The 20,272-nt window shown below is 40.3% G+C and overlaps 1 protein-coding gene across 7 annotated transcripts in view; it reads right to left on the bottom strand.

Moving 5' to 3' along the window:
• The window catches only part of LOC308646433 (RNA-binding protein 12), a 35,268-nt gene that overhangs the window by 1,055 nt on the left and 13,941 nt on the right, over positions 1-20,272 (bottom strand). For 5 of the 7 annotated variants that reach the window (XM_081289331.1, XM_081289332.1, XM_081289333.1 and 2 more), the window contains 12 exons: positions 3,754-3,882; positions 3,474-3,653; positions 3,270-3,344; positions 3,121-3,192; positions 2,904-2,984; positions 2,642-2,731; positions 2,455-2,541; positions 2,251-2,337; positions 2,091-2,150; positions 1,876-2,009; positions 1,716-1,770; positions 1,071-1,122 (listed from right to left, as the gene is read on the bottom strand). In XM_081289331.1, coding sequence (XP_081145457.1) covers positions 1,071-1,122; positions 1,716-1,770; positions 1,876-2,009; positions 2,091-2,150; positions 2,251-2,337; positions 2,455-2,541; positions 2,642-2,731; positions 2,904-2,984; positions 3,121-3,192; positions 3,270-3,344; positions 3,474-3,653; positions 3,754-3,882 — 1,102 coding nt within the window. The remainder of the gene's footprint in view (positions 1-1,070; positions 1,123-1,715; positions 1,771-1,875; positions 2,010-2,090; positions 2,151-2,250; positions 2,338-2,454; positions 2,542-2,641; positions 2,732-2,903; positions 2,985-3,120; positions 3,193-3,269; positions 3,345-3,473; positions 3,654-3,753; positions 3,883-20,272) is intronic. The other 2 variants (XM_081289325.1, XM_081289326.1) reach the window with 2 other exon arrangements.

Below are 20,272 nucleotides of genomic sequence, written 5' to 3'. Positions count from 1 at the left end.
TCAGGATTACGCTGATCCTGAAATCAGCACCCTGGCCAGAAGATTTGGGAATGTAGATGCATTTCATTCACCCTATAACCCTGGGTACTTAACTCTATACAAAAGAGGAGGAAAATTGCCTAAAATAATGGCTTGAATTAAAACCCAGATTAGCAGGATGCCCTGAACAAATTCTGAACCATTTGAGCATCATTATATCCTACGAAAGTAAAAATTATAATCTGTCTAATACAGTAAGAATCAATACTGATATTACTAAGGAAGAAGAAAAAAACTCAATAAATAAAAAAGGAAGAAATATAAATCATTTATCATAGTACTGATTCCAATGAGGTTCACCAATGGATATTAAATCTAAAGGGTAAAGGTTGATGTTTAACTGGGCATTTAGACAGCTTCAAAGTTTCTTGTCAAAAGACATTAATTAGGGCTGGGGATGTGGCTCAAGTGGTAGCGCGCTTGTCTGGCATGCGCAGGGCACTGGGTTCAATCCTCAGCACCACATAAAAATAAAAGATGTTTCCACCGAAACATTAATTAGGGGCTGTGGTTGTAGTACAGTGGCAGAGCACTTGACTAGCATGCATGGGGCACTGGATTTGATCCTCAGCTCCACATATAAATAAAAAATAAATGTTGATCAACAACTAAAAAAAATACTAAAAGGGCTTGGAAGACTCTAGCAAAATACCCGCTGCAGGGGAGGCATCAAGGTTTCTAATGATGTCCTGTGAATCGCTAGGCAACAAATAATAACAATAACAGCTACCAATTCTGAGAGCACTTATGTTGTCAGGATTACTGCTTCCTATTTACTGCTTTACTTCTAACTTCTTAAATACTCAATAACCTACAATATTTACATTTATTACAAAGCCCAAACACACAGAAGTGAGCAACTTTCCCCAAGTCATATAGTTTACTAATAAGATTTGACTCCAGGGGGCTACCTCTAAAATCTACTCCTCTAGACAATGTGTCAGCCACCTCCCCACCTGCTTTCTCTGCAAGAGGCTCACCACTCAGGAGTGGAGAGATCTGTTTCACAATGGAGGATAGAGGGAACTTACCTGCACAATATGGGTTATTGGGATTGAAGTTCAAGGGAAATTCATGTGAAACCTGAAGGCAAAAATAAAAATGAGTCAGTCTCCTTCCTTCCCATGTTCCCCTCACCGTTATTGTGCCGAGGGGGTGTAGCTCAATGGTACAGCATGTGCTCAGCATGCAGCACCAAAAAAGAAGAAAAACCCCTATGGTATATACCAGGAGCTATTTAGTCCTAAGCTTGACATATACATGCCTACAGGGATGCATCCCCTTCAAGGCAGCAAGTAAGTTAACTACATCCCCCCCCAAGTTAGGATTCTGAAACTAAAAACAAAAATGGGGGCTGGGGCTGTAGCTCAGTTGCAGGGCACCTGTCTAACATGCATGAGGCACTGGGTTTGATCCTTACCAAAATATAAAAATAAACAAAACAAAGGCATTCTGGGGCTGAAGTTGTAGCTCAGTAGTAGAGAGCTTGCCTTGTACTTCTGAGGCCCTGGTTTTGATTCCTAGTACCACATATAAATAAATAAAATAAAGGTCTGTCAATAACTTAAAAAAAATTATTTAAAAAAATAAAGCATTCTGTCCACTTACAGCTACAAGAAAAAACGGGGGGGGGGGGGGAGGCAGTGGGGTGGAGTGGGATGGGGGAGAGAGCTTACCTGCCAATCAGGGGGTACCTGGGCCCCAAATCCAAACGCTGGGAACAGCTTGTCCCTGTAGAAAGACAGTGAGTTGGGGAAGAGGCAGTGAGGGGATTGTAAACCCAGAGGTTGAAGCATCTGTAGGGAATGGGACTGGCCAAGAGAAACAGGTACTCACGAGTCATAGTCTTGAATCACACTGCCCACACTCCATAGTGCTGTCAGGTATTCGTTGACTCCTGTAGGACTCAGGTAGTGCAGGGAGTCAGGTGAGGAGGGATCACCATTGGAGCCAGTGAAGTCAACACCAACCTGGGAAGAGGCCAGGAAGGGAGCTGAAGGGTTAAGGTTAGGGTTAGGGTTAATTCTCTTGTCTCTGGTAAGGCAACTTACAGTGAAGTTGATTTGGCAGCCTCCCATAACATAGTCCAGGAAGGAATATTCTGTTTCTACCTGCATATGAAACCAGTGTCATGCCTAATCACATAAAAGGGGGATGGAATCTTGGAGCTCAGGGTTCATAGCCCATTGATCCCATAAGCTACTGTCTCACCTGGCAAATCTTGACACAGATAGTTCCAGAGTTCTTATAGCTTTTCTTTTTCTGCTGCTTCTCAGGGTGGATACATTCAAATTCGGCCTGGTAAGGAGAGGAAAATTAGGGCAAAAATCTCCCAAGCTGCATTGTTCCCACTATTCCCTTGGATTAGCCATCTAAGCCCACCTCAGTACACCTAAGCAGCGCCAACAGACTCACCGGGACTTCCTGTAGTTGGGCCAAGCTAGTGTGGAAAATACCAATGAGATCATGTGACCCATCACTGTCATGGTCTGAGCAGCGTACCTGAGGAAAGGTGTGTGTATACAGATAAAGGAGACAGGTTAGAAGTCCTTCTCCAGGCTCTTCTCCCTTGCTCAGTTCATTCAGGAGGCAAGCTCCTTACCTGGATGGGCGTGCTAGGGTCTCCACCACAGAAATGCTGAAAGGGAACTGAGAAGCGCTTCCACGTAGGATTCAGGTTGTTCTTAATTACCTGGAGGTGGAGGGCAAGGCTTCCAGTGAGCTCTGGCCTGGCCCAGTGGAGCCTGTGTGAAGTTGCTGCCCTTCCACACCCACCTGCAGTCTCTTTTTCCCTGTGTTCCAAACCTTGCAAGCCCAACAGATTCTCTCCTACTCTTCCCCCACCTAATCCCAGGATCTCGCACCTCAGATCTGTACACCAAGTGCAATTTCCCATCACCCTGGCGGAAGAACTCCAGAAATGGATCAGATTTTCCCAGGAAGTCCTGTCAATGCCACAAGACTTGTTACAAGACTCAGGAAGAAACAACCACTTTGCCAGCCCCACACCCATCCTATCCCCTATTAACCACCCCCACCCCTTTATAATCTTGGGTCCCCAGGGCCTCCTCCCAGATGTACCTTCTTATCAAGGTTTCTGGCCTCTACCTCCATTGTTACTATACGACTATCCTTTAACTCCTGAGCTGAGACCTAGATAGGGAGGATTCTGTTACCTCATGAAAACCTCATTGTTGCTAAATTCCTACCTGGCCCTTGCTGGGGCTTACCGTGATGGTTCCCTTCCCAGCAGGTTTTCCAGGCTTCAGCATCAAGGGTAGAGTCAGCATTTGGCTGGACACAATCTATGGCAAAATAGGCCAGGGAAGCTTCAATGCCAGACAGCCAGGTCCTCTTGTCCCCGCTACCTCCAGGGAGCCTAGATTATCTCAGAGGGCACTTACTGAAGGATTCTAATCCCTGGCCCTACATACCTGTCCTAGGGAACACTCAGCTGCCCCCAGGAAGTCGTCATCTCCCAGCTCTGGTGTCTTGTTGTCTATGTCATAGATTCCAAAGCGTAGTTTCTGGACTGTCTCAAAGTGATACTCGAGCTGCAGAGTCCTCGAGAACTCAGGGTTTGAGCAGTTCCGTACTCGCTCAGTCCGGCCAAGCTGAGGGCAAAGGCCAATAAGCATCACAATCACACACCCTTCATCCTAAAACCTAAACCTAACCTCCCTCCATAACTTTAACCTCCAAGGCCCACCTCACCTCAGCCCAGTTGCCCCCTCCCACATCCTGTAATAGGACGCAGAGTGGGTCTGACTTGGAGCTGATGTCCTTGTCAATGAGGTGGTCACAGGAAATGGACAGCTGAACCAAGGTCACACAGTTGGCCATCTGGAGGAAAAGAGCTCAGTCAAGCGCCAGGGACCATTCTTCACCCTTCCCTGACTGTAGGTCCCAGTTGGAAAGGTCAGCATTTTCACCCAGGCAGAAATGAGCTGGCATCCACTCCCAGAACACCCAAGGAAGAAAAGACCCTATACCCTCAATATCCCCAACCTCAATGGCACAGAGTCAATGATTACAACCAATCCTTTTCTCAAAGGGTATGACAGGAAGATGTTGAAAAGGAGAAATAGCTTTTGACTCCTAAGTAATCCTCACTCAAATACTGATCCTAATCCCAGTCTTGTACTCCAACATTAATCTTTGCAGAAACCAATGAATCTCATTCTGAACCTTTATGGTCCCTAGGTCAGTCCCTAATCCAAGTTCTAGTCCCATATTGTCATCAATGCAACCATGATCCAGATACTGCTCCCAAAAAAGCTCTTGCTTCAATGACTTGCCACTAACCCTGGGCACCAACATCTTGGAGTACAGTTGATTTACCCACTTATTCTCTTTATTTTTTATTTTTATTTAATACCAGGAATCAAACCCAGGAGTACTCAATCACTGAGCCACATCACCAGCCCTTTTTTAAATTTTAAGACAGGGTCTTACTAAATTGCTTAGGGCCTTGTTAAGTCCTAAGTTGCTGAGTCTGGCACTGAACTTGCAATTCTCCTACCTCAGCCACCTGTGTCATTGGGATCACACCCACACCCAGCTTCACCCATTCTCTTAATCTAAAATCAGCTGTTCGGGTGCAACTCAACATTTCCACTGCCACTATCTAGTCCATGTCATTGTTATTCCTCACCTAAATTACAGTATTAGCCTCTGGACTCCCATATCCTATGCCATCCCACATTTCCACTGCCCCATCTCCACCCCAAAAAGCTATTCTCAATATCTCAACCGAGGTGATGCAGTTAAAAAGTAAGTGGTAGAGCACTCATGGGTTCAATCCCTAGCAAAACACACATTCCTTGTCAAGTCAAAACCTTTGCCTGGGCTGAGGTTGTAGCTCAGTGGTAGAGCACTTGCCTAGAATATGTTCCGTTCTCAACACCACATGTACATAAATAAAGGCCCATCCAAAAAAAAAAACAAATAAATAAAAATAAACAACATAAACCTTTGCCTAAACCCTTTAAAGATTTTCCATTACTCTTACATTTCTCTAACCTGGTCTAACACCTTTCCTATTCACTCATTCTAGCTACCCAGATTGCCATTCTTCAAATAAGCCAACCACATCTTTCCACATATTATTTCATGTCTTGTTGCTCCCCTCCCCAACCCCCCATTCAGTATCATCTTCTTTGCTATGAATGAAAAGGCTCTCCTTTCAAGCCACTCTAAAATTCCAAGCCTACCATCATTGGCACATCACATATTCCTTTCCTGCTTTTTCACTTTAGCATTTATAAGTGTCTAACAAATTACATATATTTATCTATATAATATATCTCCCACACTAGAATGTAAATGCTGTGAGGGTCCGTATTTATCTCTTCTGTTCATTGCTGTGTCCCAAGCACCCAGACAATATTTGCTGAATGCAACCCAAAAGGCTGTTTCCAGCCTGAACTTTAAGCCCACCCAACTCTTACTGGCCTCTTGCTTCCCAAATCAAGCAGCACAAAGCTTCAACATCTACCCACTTCCTCCGCTGGACACACTAACTTGCATGAATCATAATTTGGCTCCAATATAGTTCTTCTGCCTACAGCCACCGTACCAATCGTCTTCAGACTTCTTACTATTCCTATGTTCCCCTGCTCATACACCTGAAGACCATCTGTAACAAGAGTGCACAGGTAAGGTCAGATATCTCTCTGCCCTTCATTCAGCATTCCAACTTTCCCAACAGTATTCTCAGGATGCTTCCAGCCACAGCCATCCTTACACTGACCCTCAGTCAAGCTCTCTCCACACCTAGACCACTGCACCCCAATCTTGATCCCTCATGGTTTCTATTTGGAATGCTGTTAACTAAAGTTGAAGATTCTTAGAAGTCAACTTGCTTTATATACTACCCCTCCATAGCACCTTGACCTCTACTTGAATGCATCCAATGATGAAAAACCCACCATTCTTACAACCCATTCATATGAAAGTTCTGCTCCATAAAGTCCTATCCATACTGACCAGAGTCTGCAGAATTCCCACTTTTACCCATTAGTCCTACTTCTTCCCCACTCTGGACTATCAGGGAAAGCCTTATTTTATTTCTTATACTCTTTGCACAATATAGAGACAAATGAAAAAGAATGCTCATTTCACTACTGCAGAAAATCTGTAACAGCTTAAAGGTGCACTAATCAAATTATATTGGTATTATCTGATAATATTAAGTTGTAAAAAACAGGGTATGACACTAATTCAACTGTATGTGTATAAGCATATATAAAAAGAATTGGATATACACAAAAAATAAATACATACAGGAAAATGAAAGATACAACAAATAAATGTGATTTTAGAGCTGGGCACAGTGGCACACGCCTGTAATCCCAGCAGCTTGAGAGGCTGAGGCAGGAGAATTGCAAGTTCAAAGCCAGCCTCAGCAAAAGTGAGGCACAAAGCAACTCAGTGACATCCTGTCTCTAAATAAAATACAAAATAAGCCGGGCACAGTGGTACACACCTGTATGTAATCCCAGCGGCACAGGAGACTGAGACAGGAGGATCACAAGTTCAAAGGCAGCCTCAGCAATGGCAGGGCACTAAGCAACTCAGTGAGACCCTGTCTCTAATAAAATATAAAACTGGCCTGTGATTGAGTACCCTTGAGTTCAATCCCTGGTACCAAAAAAAAAAAAAAAAAAAGGGCTAAGGACGTGGCTCAATCATAGAATGCCTCTGGGTTCAATCCAGGGACCAAAACAAAGTGGGGTTGTGATTCAGTGGCAGAGTGCTTGCTTGCCTAGCCCATGTGAGACACTGGGTTCTATTCTCAGCACCACATTAAAGATAAATAAAATAAAGGTATCGTGTCCATCTATAACTAAAACAAAAAAATATTCTTAAAAAATGTGACTTTAGGGTTGGGGCTATGGCTCAGCTGTAGAGCGCTTGCCTTGCACGTGCGAGACCCTGGGTTCGATCCTCAGCACCACATACAAAAATAAACAAGTGAAATAAGTGTTGTGTCCAACTACAACTAAAAAAAAGTGATTTTAGGGGTTGGAGCTGTAGCTCAACACACAGAGTGCTTACGTAGCATGCATGAGGCACTAGGTTTGATCCTCAGCACCACATAAAAATAGATAAAATAAAGGCATTCTGTACAACTATAATTTTTTTAAATGTAATTTTAAGTACTCTGGAGAAGTGGAATGAGGTGGAAATTTATGCACTCTATATATTCTTCTGTAGTTTCATATTTCATACTGTTTTTGCGGTACTTTTCCACTGAGCATGTCCAGCCCCATGTATTATTTATTTTAATTTTCAGACAGGGTCTTAGTTGAGGCTGGCTTCAAACTTGTGATCTTCTTGCCTCATCTTCCCAAATCACTGGGATTACAGGCATGTGCCACTGTGCCTGGTTTATTTTAAACTTTTTTTTTTTTAAGGGGCCTCATTAGCTTTTTTTTCCTCCAATCTATTCATCAGATCCTCTTTGACAATTCATTCTTTGCTCAAAGTCTTGACTTCCAGTTAATAGTCCCTAATATCAAGCCTCAATGTCTCTTGCCTCCCATTTGATTTTTCTTCCCTAGCACTGTCCCATCTAATCATCACTGATGCCAGCTTAAAAAGTCTCTACCATAATTAAAAGCCCTGTATAGATGACCATGGCCCTTAAGTTCAGAGTCAAATTCCCTAGCAAGCCACCCTGTTACAACTACTCCAGAGCATGTACCTAAACAGAACTAAGCAGTAAAATGTGGTAACCCTGCAATTCTAGTTCTTTTATCTTTTAAGCCCTATCTCTTGACATTCACCTACTCAACTAGTCAAACAAAATTATTTTTGGTTCATTAACACAAACACAAACACAAATCTTAATTTCTTGTATAGCAAATATCTTGTCATCCAAGGCTCTGATATGACATTATTCCATTATGAATCCTTGCCTATCTTCCGTAAGTAGGATTTCATTTTTCCCCTCTTCTGGATAACTAACCAGTCTTTCTGCAACCACACACACAATACTGGGTTGATTAGCCAAACAGTAATCAGATCATGCCATTCTCTGGAATGGTTTCCCATAATACTCAAAATTCAAAAAGGACTGGGGTTGTGGCTCAGTGGTAGAGTGTTAGCCTCGCACATGTGAGGCACTGGGTTTGATCATCAGCACCACATTAAAAATGAAATAAAGATATTGTGTCCACTTACAACTAAAAAATAAATATTTAAAATAAAATAAAATTCAAAGTTCTAACCATGGTCCATAAGGCCTGCAACATCAAATCCTTGCCTAACTAAACATCTAGCCACCCAAGAAAGTATGCTCCAGGTAACTTCCTATCTGAACCACAAATGTACAACATCAAACTGACTCTCCATTTCAGGGCCTCTGAGCTACTCCCCCCATAGTCCAGAAAACAAGATGACCAGGGACCATATTTTGTTTGTCTACCTCTTTATCTCCAGTACTTATAAAAGTACTAACCCTATAGCAAATATTCAATGACTGATGTTGAAACCACTTTCCCAGAATTTTGAGTTTTGTCTGTCTTTTCTCTTAAACTATGGGCTCTTTTTAAGTAGTGCTAGATATTATCTCTATACTCCAATTACTAGTACGTAGTACACAGCTGATATTCATAATCATTTGCTGAATGGATGGTGAATATGTTTTTTGATCATCTCATACTTCAGGCCTTTTTCATTTGAACTGACGTCGAGCAGTAAATCTTCCCTATTCTTATACTATTGAGCTTAAAATTTCAAACGCAGGACTCCTATAACTCTATGTTAAATGACAGTCAATTTAAAGAATGGACAAGAGATTGACAGATACTTCATTAAAAACAAAAACAAAAACAAAAAAACACATGAAGTCAGGCCCAGTGGCACACACCTGTAATCCCAGCAGCTCAGGAGGCTGAGACAGTAGGATCATGAATTCAAAGCCAACTCATCAAAATCGAGGCACTAAGCAACTCAGTGAGACCCTGTCTCTAAATAAAAATACAAAATAGGGCTGGGGATGTGGCTCAGTGGTCGAGTGCCCGAGTTCAATCCCTGGTTACTGCAAACCCCCCCAAAAAACACATGCATCTGAAATAAGCAAACAAAGTGATCCACACCACTAGTCATCAGGGAAATGCAAAATAAAACCAAGGAGATAAATTACAAACCTACCTCAACAGCTAAAAGTAAAATTATGGACAACACTAAATACTGGCAAGGATATGGGCTCTTACACACCATTAGTGAAAGCAATAAATGTAACACAATGGAAAACAATCTGGAAAACTTATCAGGAAACCAAACATATACCTAGCCCAAGAGCATATACCTACTCAGAGGTGTTTATCTAAAAAAAATGAAAAGATTATGTCCACAAAAATTTTTCAGGCTTTTTTCTTTTTTTTTGGTGGGGAGGGACCAGGGATTTAACTACTCAGGGGCACTCAACCACGAGCCACATCCTCAACTCTATTGTGTATTTTATTTAGAGACAGGGTTTCACTGAGTTGCTTAGGGCCTCGCTGTTGCTGAGGCTGGCTTTGAACTTGTAACGCTCCTGTCTCAGCCTCCCGAGCTGGGATTACAGGCGTGCACTACCACGCACAGCTTCATAGCAGTTTTATCCATGATAGCCCCAAATGCCAAAGAACCTCAACATCCATCAATGAGAATGGATATATATTAAAAACTATTCAACAACAACAAAAAATTAATGTCACATGGATAAATTTGAAGGATAAAGTATATAGATTCTATTTATGAAGTTTTAGAACAGGCAATACTAATGTATGATAAAATTCAGAAGGGTAATTATCCTCCCTTCTTTGCCAGGGGAGGAAACAAGTATTGACTGAGAAGAGCAAGAAAGAATTCTAGAAGGGAATGGAGATATTTCTTTATCATGATCTGACTGTAGACCATAGAAATATATGCACTTCTAATGATACACTTTGTTGTATAACATTTGACTGTATGTAAATTAATAAACACAACCCACAAATACTTTTCTAAAGACATGTTGAAATGTTTATGGGAGAAGTATACTGATCCTACAATTTCTTTATGCACCAGAAAGAAACTGGTTTGTTGAATGGAGAGATATGTAGTGAAACAAAGGAAAAACTATAGAATCTAAGTGGAGGTCATATTCTTGAGAATTCCGTACAATTCTTTTCAACTCTTCTGCATGTTGAAAGTTTTCATAATAAAATGTTGGAAAGTTAGATTATAGTTCCTTCCCCTTTTAAGACTTTGTGGTAAGCAACAAAAGAATTAGCAGCGATTATCTGAGTTGATAGGCTACATCTGCCAAGTGCCATCTTAAAGTTAAATTCCCCCAGAGAAGACCAAATACATAGAGTGAGCCAGGAGCTTTTTCCTGTGCTAGGACTTATGTTCTGGAGAAGTAGAAAATTCTTTTCTAGTCATGACCATGACACCACTTTCCCTACATGCAGATGTAGTCCATCCATTTTCAGTTTCTTTTTTGAACTGAGACTCAAAATCCCAACGTTAGACCTAGGGACCCAGGTGCATATGGAACAGGACTCTTGAGGATGTAATGGTACTAAGAGCTTGGCTTCTATTCTCAGAGGCCTGAGCCTCCTGTGCAACCAGTTTTATTTTTTTTTTTTTTCACGGATCTGCCTCCTTTTGTTTCTTACTGGAAGTGGCCAACTCTCTACAGATCTTTATAACCTGCAGTTTTCTTTTGATCATTCTCCTTTTTTTTTTTTTTAATATTTATTTTTTAGTTCTCGGCGGACACAACATCTTTGTTGGTATGTGGTGCTGAGGATCGAACCCGGGCCGCACGCATGCCAGGCGAGCGCGCTACCGCTTGAGCCACATCCCCAGCCCTGATCATTCTCCTTAAAATGATCTATAATCCATGGGATTATTAATCTCTTCCAAATCTTTAGTCCTTGAAACTAAAGTAGCTTATCTCTACTTGGAAATCTGATAAAACTTCTGGTTCACTCCTGGTACTCTTCTTTCCTGTCCCTGAATAACTACACAGTTTAAACCAAACTCATTCACTTTTCATATAGTGGATAATTAACCCCATGGGGCTTTTGAATTTTTTAGGATCAGGATTTTACAAAAACATCTTACATATCACATATAAGTGGATCAATAAAAGCCAAAAATTTAAGATTTTATTTTGTAAGAGAGGTCTGGCTAGTACTCAAGATCTTTTGTGTGTTCTTCTATCAACCAGTATCTTATGTCTAACTAGTTGGCCATTTTCATTCAGGACCCTCTAATCTGTTCTCTATGCTGGGGTTAAAAATTGCCTGTTTTCAGGGCTGTGGCTGTGGCTGAGTGGTAGGGCTCTCACCTAGCATGTGTGAGGCGCTAGGTTTGATCCTCAGCACCACATAAAAATAAATAAAATATTGTGTTCACTACAACTAAAAAAATATTTTTTAAAAATTGCCTGATTTGGGGGCTGGGGTTATGGCTCAGTAGTACAGCACTTGCCTAGCATGTGCAAGGCACTGGGTTTGATTTTCAGTACCACATATAAATAAATAAAATAATGGTCTATCAACAACTAAAAAAAAATTGCCTGATTCCAACCCAATAAAACCAAGTTAGTCAGGGCTGTGATTGTGGCTCAGCGGTAGAGCGCTCACCTAACATGGGCAGGACCCGGGCGGGTTCGATCCTCTGCACCACATAAAAACAAAATGCATTGTGTTTTGTCCATTTACACCAAAAAATAAATATTAAAAAAACAAGTTTCTCAAAACCTATCAAAATGTATAACTTACTTATTAAATATTTCTTACTAGACTGTAAATCCAGATCTGCCTGATTCCCATTACAGTGCCTGGCAAATAGCAGATGCTGTATTAATATCTGCATATGTTGTATTAATGAATTCTAGGAAAGGAATGATAACCCAAGGATCCTTGGAAATGACTCTAATCTAGCTTTGACCTGCTGCTGAAGCCATCAAAGGGGAAGTGAGCTTTTTAGGAACATCCAACAGAAAAGACAAATTTTATTATCTCTTGGTACTTCCAGCTACCCTCACCTTTCCATCTGAAGCTATTCGGGAATTGCAGATGCAAATAGCTATTTTCTGCCTTTACTTTTTGCCATTTGGAAGTCACATTGCCTGCTGCTTCTCTTCGTACTTTTCTTTCTTCTACTCACCCCCAGTCAACCTCAATATTTTCCAAGCCCTGGACCCCCGATAGGGTACATTCACACACTATCCCTTAAAGAAACCGTATTCATTCTCAATTTTGTAACTCAGAATTCACAAAATGTCAAAAATACATAGGCAGAGAAGGAAAATGGGATTTGGGTAAAGCCACATACATGGTTAAGTGAAATAAGTGCTAAATGCAAATAGTCTGACTCTACCACTAGTCTAAAACTTTGGAATACAGTTTTCTTGGAAGATCCTCCCTTCCATTTATATTCAATAGCAATCAATAGTAACTGCATGGGTTCTTCAGCGAAGTGACAAGGCTTCCTACACTGTTTGTAGTCCTTCCTAGCCACAGTACAATACTACTGTACCAGATTACATCTTACTCATGTAACTTGGGCAAAATACTTAATCTTACTAAGCCTGTTTCCTCAAATATAAGGGAATATTATTAATATAGATTAATGTTATGTATGAAAGGTGTATGGAGTATTTAGCACATATGATAGGCTTGTTACTAGCACGTGTTGGCTATTATTAGTATCCTTCAAGCGTAGCTCTCATAGACCCCCCTTTTATCTTTCTAGCACTCAACAACTTCTTTTTTTTTTTTTTAAAGAGAGAGTGAGAGGGGGGGGGGAGAGAGAGAGAGAGAGAGAGAGAGAGAGAGAGAGAGGGGGGGAGGGAGGGAGGGAGAATTTTTAATATTTATTTTTTAGTTCTCGGCGGACACAACATCTTTGTTGGTATGTGGTGCTGAGGATCGAACCCCGGCCGCACGCATGCCAGGCGAGCGCGCTACTGCTTGAGCCACATCCCCAGCCCTCAACAACTTCTTACTCTAGGATACCATACTCAATTCATTCCACACAACAGTATTTTCTCAATGTTTCTCCAGCTATTTTGTCAATTAAATGACTAAACTTCTTTAGCATAAAGTAGCAGCATAAATGGCACTTCAGGGGGCTGAGGTTGTGGCTCAGTGGTGAAGTGCTTGCCTGGCATGTGTGAGGCCCTGGGTTCAAACCTCAGCACCACATAAAAATAAGCAAAATAAAGGTATTTGTCCATCTACAACAAAAATATATATTTAAAAAATGGTACTTCAGTTATCTTCTGCTACAGACAATAAACTTGAACACAAAACAGAAATTCAAAACAACTGAGGGAAGTTTGCATTAGTGTGCTAAAGCAGGCTGGTATAACTTACAAGAGCCAATTGTTAAATATTAAGGAACTGTGTGAACAAGTGGCCTTGGTAAGTTTAAAACTACAGATACAAGATCAATGCTGAAATTAGGGTTAGGGTTTGTCTCCCCTGAGAGCAGTTCACAACATACCATGGGTGACAGGGTATTTCACTCTGATAATAGGGATGACTTGTCCTTTTTTTTTTTTTTTTTTTTTAAATTGCCCTGTTTCCCTGCCTTGGGAGGTTCTAACCCTGCTCTTCATAAATCCAAGAACCTCTCTTGTCTCACGGGTTCAGACAAATTCAATTCAATGCCACATGAGCTGAAATTTATCTGTCTTTCAAGCTTAGGAAATGCGCTACCCTCTTCCCTCCCAAAAGCCTAATCAAGAAAGGCACTAGCCTGCAATTACTACCTCCCTTTCTTTATCCACCCCAAGTCATGGTACAGAAATTGTACAGAAAGGCTGCAAGGAGAAAGAGAGGATCAAGTGTCTTGAGCGGTAGGATCACTCCTCCAACAACCAAAGCCACGCTCACACCTGTTGCCTACCTTGGCATGCTGGAGCAGCTCAAATGCTGGATCAAGTTTTGGAAGTGAATCAGGAAATCCTTTATAGGCTCCCGATGGAAGAAACACCACCCACTGAATACTACAAACACCACCATTCCTTTGCTTCTCGGTCTCCTTGAGGCATTCTAACCCAAGGATTCTCCAAATTTTAATCGGCAGCCCCATAGGTCACAAACTGAACTAAAAGTATAAAGCTTTACTATAAAATTATATTCTTTACTCAGACGTATGATTCAGGGCCACTAAAACCATGTCAACTAAAATTTTAACCAATAAATTTGGTTTAAATCTACATACTAAGAAGTCTGGCTGTCATACAACATTTGGCAACACTGCAGTTTAACTTCAACATCCCTACAGATTCACCCAAAGTTGAACAAATCTAACCTGTGCCCAACTCTAGAATCCTAGCTTGAGAATTGGATAAGGAAGGCAAACCAGACTGGGAAGGAATGCGTTGCCTATGAGCAGGCTTGCACTGTTGTGGAGCTGGAGTTTTTCTCTCCCTAGAGGCTCTGAACTTGCTTACACTCAGCCTGCACCAGCCTATTCTCCATGACCATGAGCTCAACTATGGACCCTGAGAGGCCTTGCCAACAGATAATGCTTCATTTCTCCATATCATACTTACAGTTGAGGGACTGAAAAAGCTGGAGCAGGGACAGAGAACTACTGCTGGTAGCTTCCGTATCCCGCCCACCCACTCCCCACCCTGGTCTGAAGTCAGGAAGAGACAGGGAATAGGGTGCATCTCTGAAGCCATGCAGGCATCTATGAAAATTCTGTTCATCCCCATTATCAATGAGACTTTGGGCAAGTTACTTTCCTGATTTCCCTATAAAGTTGGGGTAATAATGTCAAATTTATATGGCTATTGGGATAAATAAGGCTTCCCTTCATTGCTCATAAAAGGGAAAATGCATCTTTTGAGTCCTTGTGTTGTTATCATTAACTCCTTGTTGATTCGTGCCATAGCTAAGAGCAATGCCTCTGCTGTACCTGATCCAGAAAACCTAACTAGCAGCTTCTTAAGAGAAAATGAAAACACTTAAACTCTGAAGTTCTCAAGATGCAGTGTGGGACTGCTCCCACGCAAGTAGTAGTAGAGCAGCAGCCAGACAAAAACTTGAGTTCACCCCTAATCTAAGGTCCAAACCCACTACAGATTTCCAAAAAGAGAATAGCTGGGGTTGCAGACGCTTAAAATTGGAGAGGACATCATCTAGTTGAATCCCATTTCATAGAAGAGACAGAGGCCACAGGAGGAAAATGATATTTCCCAGGTCACTATAACTGACGAACCACAACCTGATTTTCCTTCAAAGTGTGTCTTCTCTGTCCAGCCATTTTAGCAACGGCTCACATCTTGTAATCCAGCCCAATCTAAAGCCCACCTGTCCACTGAGAGTAGTAAGGTTCATGTGGTCTCTCTCATGACCTTTAATAACTAGCCTTGCACACAGATGGAAAAGAATTATGTATCCATCACACTTTCCCTGTTTAACCACTGGGGCAGGAATGACGGAACTGCTGGACTCCACATTCTCAGGACTTCATCCAAAGGAATGCATTTTAAACAGCAACCATAAATATTGCAAACAAGGTAGAATTCACCTTAGAAAAATGTGATCTATATGAAAATTTTCAAAGAATATATACAGTGTAGTCAATTCTGCCCCATCATGCCCTGCTAGAATTTACTTTCTGTGGGGCATCTGATGCAATAGAAAGACCACCTTCCTGACCATCTCCCATGTGCAGTGACTTATGGCCCAGAGGGGCTGAGTGAAAAGCAGATCAGATTCCACAGAAAAGTAACCTGTCATTTGTAATGCAAATCTTCCTACTCTTCACTAGAATATTTCATTTGGGATACTTGGGAGAACTTAAGGTGAGTTGTTTCCAAAATTTGCTTGCTTGGGAAGTAAGGGTGAGATTTCAACAATAAGGAAATCATACTGCAGCTACAGGCTGGTTTACATTTCCTCTTGTCTCAACATCATTCAGCAACTATTCAGGAAAGCCTTTACCCAACTCCTCTGGTACATGAGGTGCCTGGTACAAATACAATAAAGCACTTTCATGTATATATGAAGACTCTACACTTACTTTGCTTTCTTTTCCATGTGCTAGGTACAGAACATACCTCAAAAGTTGTTAGAATAGGCTATAGCTATAGCTACCATGTATATTCAGGTTGAACCGTCTTAGAAGCATGAAGGTAATAGATGTTTCAATTTCAACAGCCCCAGAAGCAAAGCATTATCTATTTCAGGACAGCAGTTGTATTAATCCTTCAACCAGTTTAGCCAGATTTATAGCAGAGGGGCTCTTCTGGTCAGATGGCAGAGGGAGTTCCCACCCCCATTGCAACCCAATATGTGGAGGAGTGTAGCAGTGGGTGGCATAATTCATTTCAAAGTGAACCAAAGATATATGAGGAAATCAGCAGTAGTGCCAGCTGATATGATTTAAGACCCTTTAAAAGCAGCTGAATTTCTTCACCCTTCTTAAAGCTTTCCCACTTCTTGAGGACTAACAGGTGATTTGTGGTAGAATAATGTAACTGTTACCATTTGATATGAAGCACAAGTGTGTATGAAAAAGCCTTATTCACTAATCAAGAGCTAAGTCTAATCTCTACCACCTCCACCCATTAGGAGGATAGGGTTACCAAGAGAGCAGCAAGGGATCTTCAGTCCAAGTGAGACCCATAGTCCTTGTTACCATAAGATTTACTATATAAGCAGGCAAAGCAGAACACTGGTGGCAGCAGAATGGAAAGGGACTGAAACACCAAGGGATAACCTATGTAGGTATAGCTTAGTTCATTACTGGGACAAGTTAAACCAATACAACATCTTTGACTCTTCATTTATGATGTTGTATCATTGATACATTTCCCCCAGTCACTATATCTCATTCTCTTAACATGAAATGGTTAGCACTCAACTAATCTGGAAAATGACTTGAGGGCTGGGTTGATGGCTCAGTGGTAAAGCGCTTGCCTAGGATGTGTGAGGCACTGGGATCTATTCTCAGCACCGCCTATCAATAAATAAAGGAAAGGTCCACCAAAAATAAAATTAAAAAAAAAAAACGACTTGAAACTTTTTACTAAGATTAGAGTCCACATTGGACAACTGGGGTTCCATTTCCAATGCTCTGCTGTGCCATTTATCACTTTTCTACCACTGCCAGCTGAGTCTCTGTCTAATATTTTCACTAGCGGGAGGTCCCTGAGGCAGAGTTTAAGGGATATGGTTAATGAGATTTCCCCATCACAATATGCTGCCCTTGCTTTAGGGTTGGAATATTTATATCAGGTGGCTTTTTTCTCCTTCTGGACTCTTCAGTAGTTGAGCAATGATGTGGAAAAGCATGCCACCTTGGTTTGCTGGCTGCTAGTTATGTTGACCCAGAAAAGGAGCCATATTCTAGGATGCTATTGAGACTCTTGGACAAAGTAGCTCAAAGCACCAAGAATAAACCCAGGAACAGCACAAAAAGAATTAATGTTTACCTGAGCAGGCACCAATAGGAGATGAACTTGCTTATGTTGTTGAACAGGTTTTTCTCAGAAAAAGTCACCTTAGCATCAGAAGATTAATTGTGTGACTATCAGAGTACAATCTTTTCAAAACACTTTACATTAAGTCTTTGTGTTCCATCAGATTTTACACTAAAAAGATGAAACTGTAATCAAGCAATTTTTTAAAATAAAAAAGCAGAGCCATAGTTTGATTCTACCATATCCCACAAAAGCTCTACTTTTGGGAAAACAGTCAATAGATGTACATAATTGATAAACTCTTGCTGTAAAATACTGGAAAGCAGAAACAATGATTTACAGAAGTGATCAACAAGAAAAACAATCATTATCAGAGTCCACACCTTTCAGGCGGTAAAGGCCATGCTAGGTATCTGTGGTTCATTTTTCACTCAGTCATTTTTCAAATTCCTGGACAACCTTGATTATTTATAAAAGGCTCATGGTGGCATGTGCCTGATGTCCCAGTTATTTGGGAGGCTGAGGCAGGAGTTTGTGTGAATCCGGGAGTTCAAGGCCAGCCTGGGCAGACTATGTCCCCCCAAAAAAAAAAAAAAAAAAAAAAAAAGGAAGGGGAAAAAAAGTAATATGGTTCAGTTACTACCTGGAATTATGTATGTTAGTCTAAATACCTCTTAAGTGAGCTGGTTATTCTAATTCAAATACACAATAAACTATAGCAATAATTACACTTTTCAAGAGCTTTCGTTATAAGAGCCCACTAGATCCAGCAACTGTAATCCAAACTTAAAAAAAAAAAAAAGAATTCTGTGGAGTTTATGAAAACTCAATCACTATTTTTTTCAGAAGTTGAATAAGTGTGGAAGGGACTAAAACCAGAGCATCAATGTCAGAAAGCAGCAATATTTGTGATTCCTCTCCTTTCTTCCCCACCTCAAATACCTCATACAGCAATACAAAAAGAGAAAAAGATGTAGAGGTGTGTGAAAATTATAATCTATTTTGAAGATTTCTCTTTTCCTACTGTAATCAATTTTTTTAAATGGTAATTCACAGACCCTTTAAGACTCCTGTGAAAAAGAAGAATCTGGTATCTGTTCTTTCCAAGTCCACATAATGAAGTAGTTCACTAGCAAACACACACAGTAAATTAAAATTCTGAAAAGGTGGATATCACAGATTTGACCTAGTATCAAGACTCCTCCCTGCCGTTCCAGGCATCCTCTTCTTTCCAAACTTCAGCATTAGCAGACAATTAAAAGCAACAATTGTTACCTCCTCCAAGATCACCAAAATTCACCTTTCCAAAGGCACAAAATATTTTCAGGAAGGTTAAAAAACTGATGTTAAAATAGCTCAGTACTTTTGTGCAGTTAAAGCATTAAAAGCATCAGCCTGTTTTTATTTTGTGACAAGTTTATTGAACAGTATTCAGACTTCATCTTTATAAACAAAAGAAAATCTGCTGAATGATGCCAAGGCAGTATTTGCTGGCAATGCTGGGCACATATGGTCTATGAGCCGTTTTATTGTGTGTAGTTTCTAAAGTTTGGACTACTAATAGAACTGCCAGTAAAACAATTTAAATGTGGTAAATTTTCTGAAGGTGGGAAATAATTTTTAAAGCAATCGCTGCCAGAAATTCTCTCCAACAGGTTTAACTACCAGCAACTTTTACATTTTCTTTACTTGTTTTTTTAAGTGTTCTCAAAATTAAGTGAATTTTCTTTTTACACACTTGACCCACACCTGTGCAGAATCACAGAATCCAGAAAAATGGAGTGAGTTTAAGTCATGCTTCCTCATTTTTATGCTAGGTGACTCTTTCCACCTAAAAAGTACATGTTTGATTACTTCCATACAGTCCCAGATTTTCATCTGGTGAGTTAAGACTGACCTTAACTATATTAAATATTATTACTATTTGAAATTCTGAGTAACAAGTTTTCTAATTGAATTTTCATTGTCAATGTTTTGACAACTTGGTATACAGAGTCAGGAACTACATTTCACTTAACACTGTGTTGCATTAAAAAACAAAAACAAAAACCAGCCACTAATAATTGTATATCCAAGCTACAGTGTAAAAACAGAACATACCTCCAAATTAGGCTTATAAACTAAATCTTTCACTAAACTTCAGAAAAGTTACAAATTTGCTTATTTATAAAATACATTTTTCGTAGTTTCTCTAATCCTTTAAACCCAAAGAAAAATGAACAATAAAAACTCAGTAGGAGGAAAAAAAATTAAACCTAATGGAAAAGATGCTCTTCCATTAATGTCAAAGTCACCGAACACAGACAATAAAATTTACACATAAAAATTGAGAATACCATGATAGTGTTTACAAATGCACACAACTTTGAGCAAAACTTTACAATCCTTCATACCATACAAAGCAAATGAGAAAATAATATAAATTCAATTCTACACCAAACCTAGTTCTTAGAGGAGAAAATTTGTAAGAAGAGAGGTATGGATAGTTTCACAGAACATTTTCAAGAATTTTTTAAACCTGAAACTCCAAAGCCCAGAAGATAAACAGTATGCTTAGCAGTTAGCACTATGTTAATAAGTCTCAGATACACAAAAATCAAGTTCCAAGACAGCAAAGCATTTAATTACATTTCACAACAAGCACTGTTGTGGCTCAACGAAATATGAAACATAGTTCTCTCCAATTGCTACACAAACCACTATTAAATTTATTTAATTTGATGAACAATGAAATCAAATTCTCCTTTTCATCATTTACCTAAGATGTAGAAATAACAAAGTAGGTGCAATAAAGTGTATGAA

The sequence above is a fragment of the Spermophilus citellus genome, assembly GCF_964194105.1.
Source record: "Spermophilus citellus genome assembly, chromosome: 4".
Lineage (NCBI taxonomy): Eukaryota > Metazoa > Chordata > Mammalia > Rodentia > Sciuridae > Spermophilus > Spermophilus citellus.
Note: the sequence above shows the minus strand (reverse complement) of the source record. Positions and strands in the feature narration are given on the sequence as shown.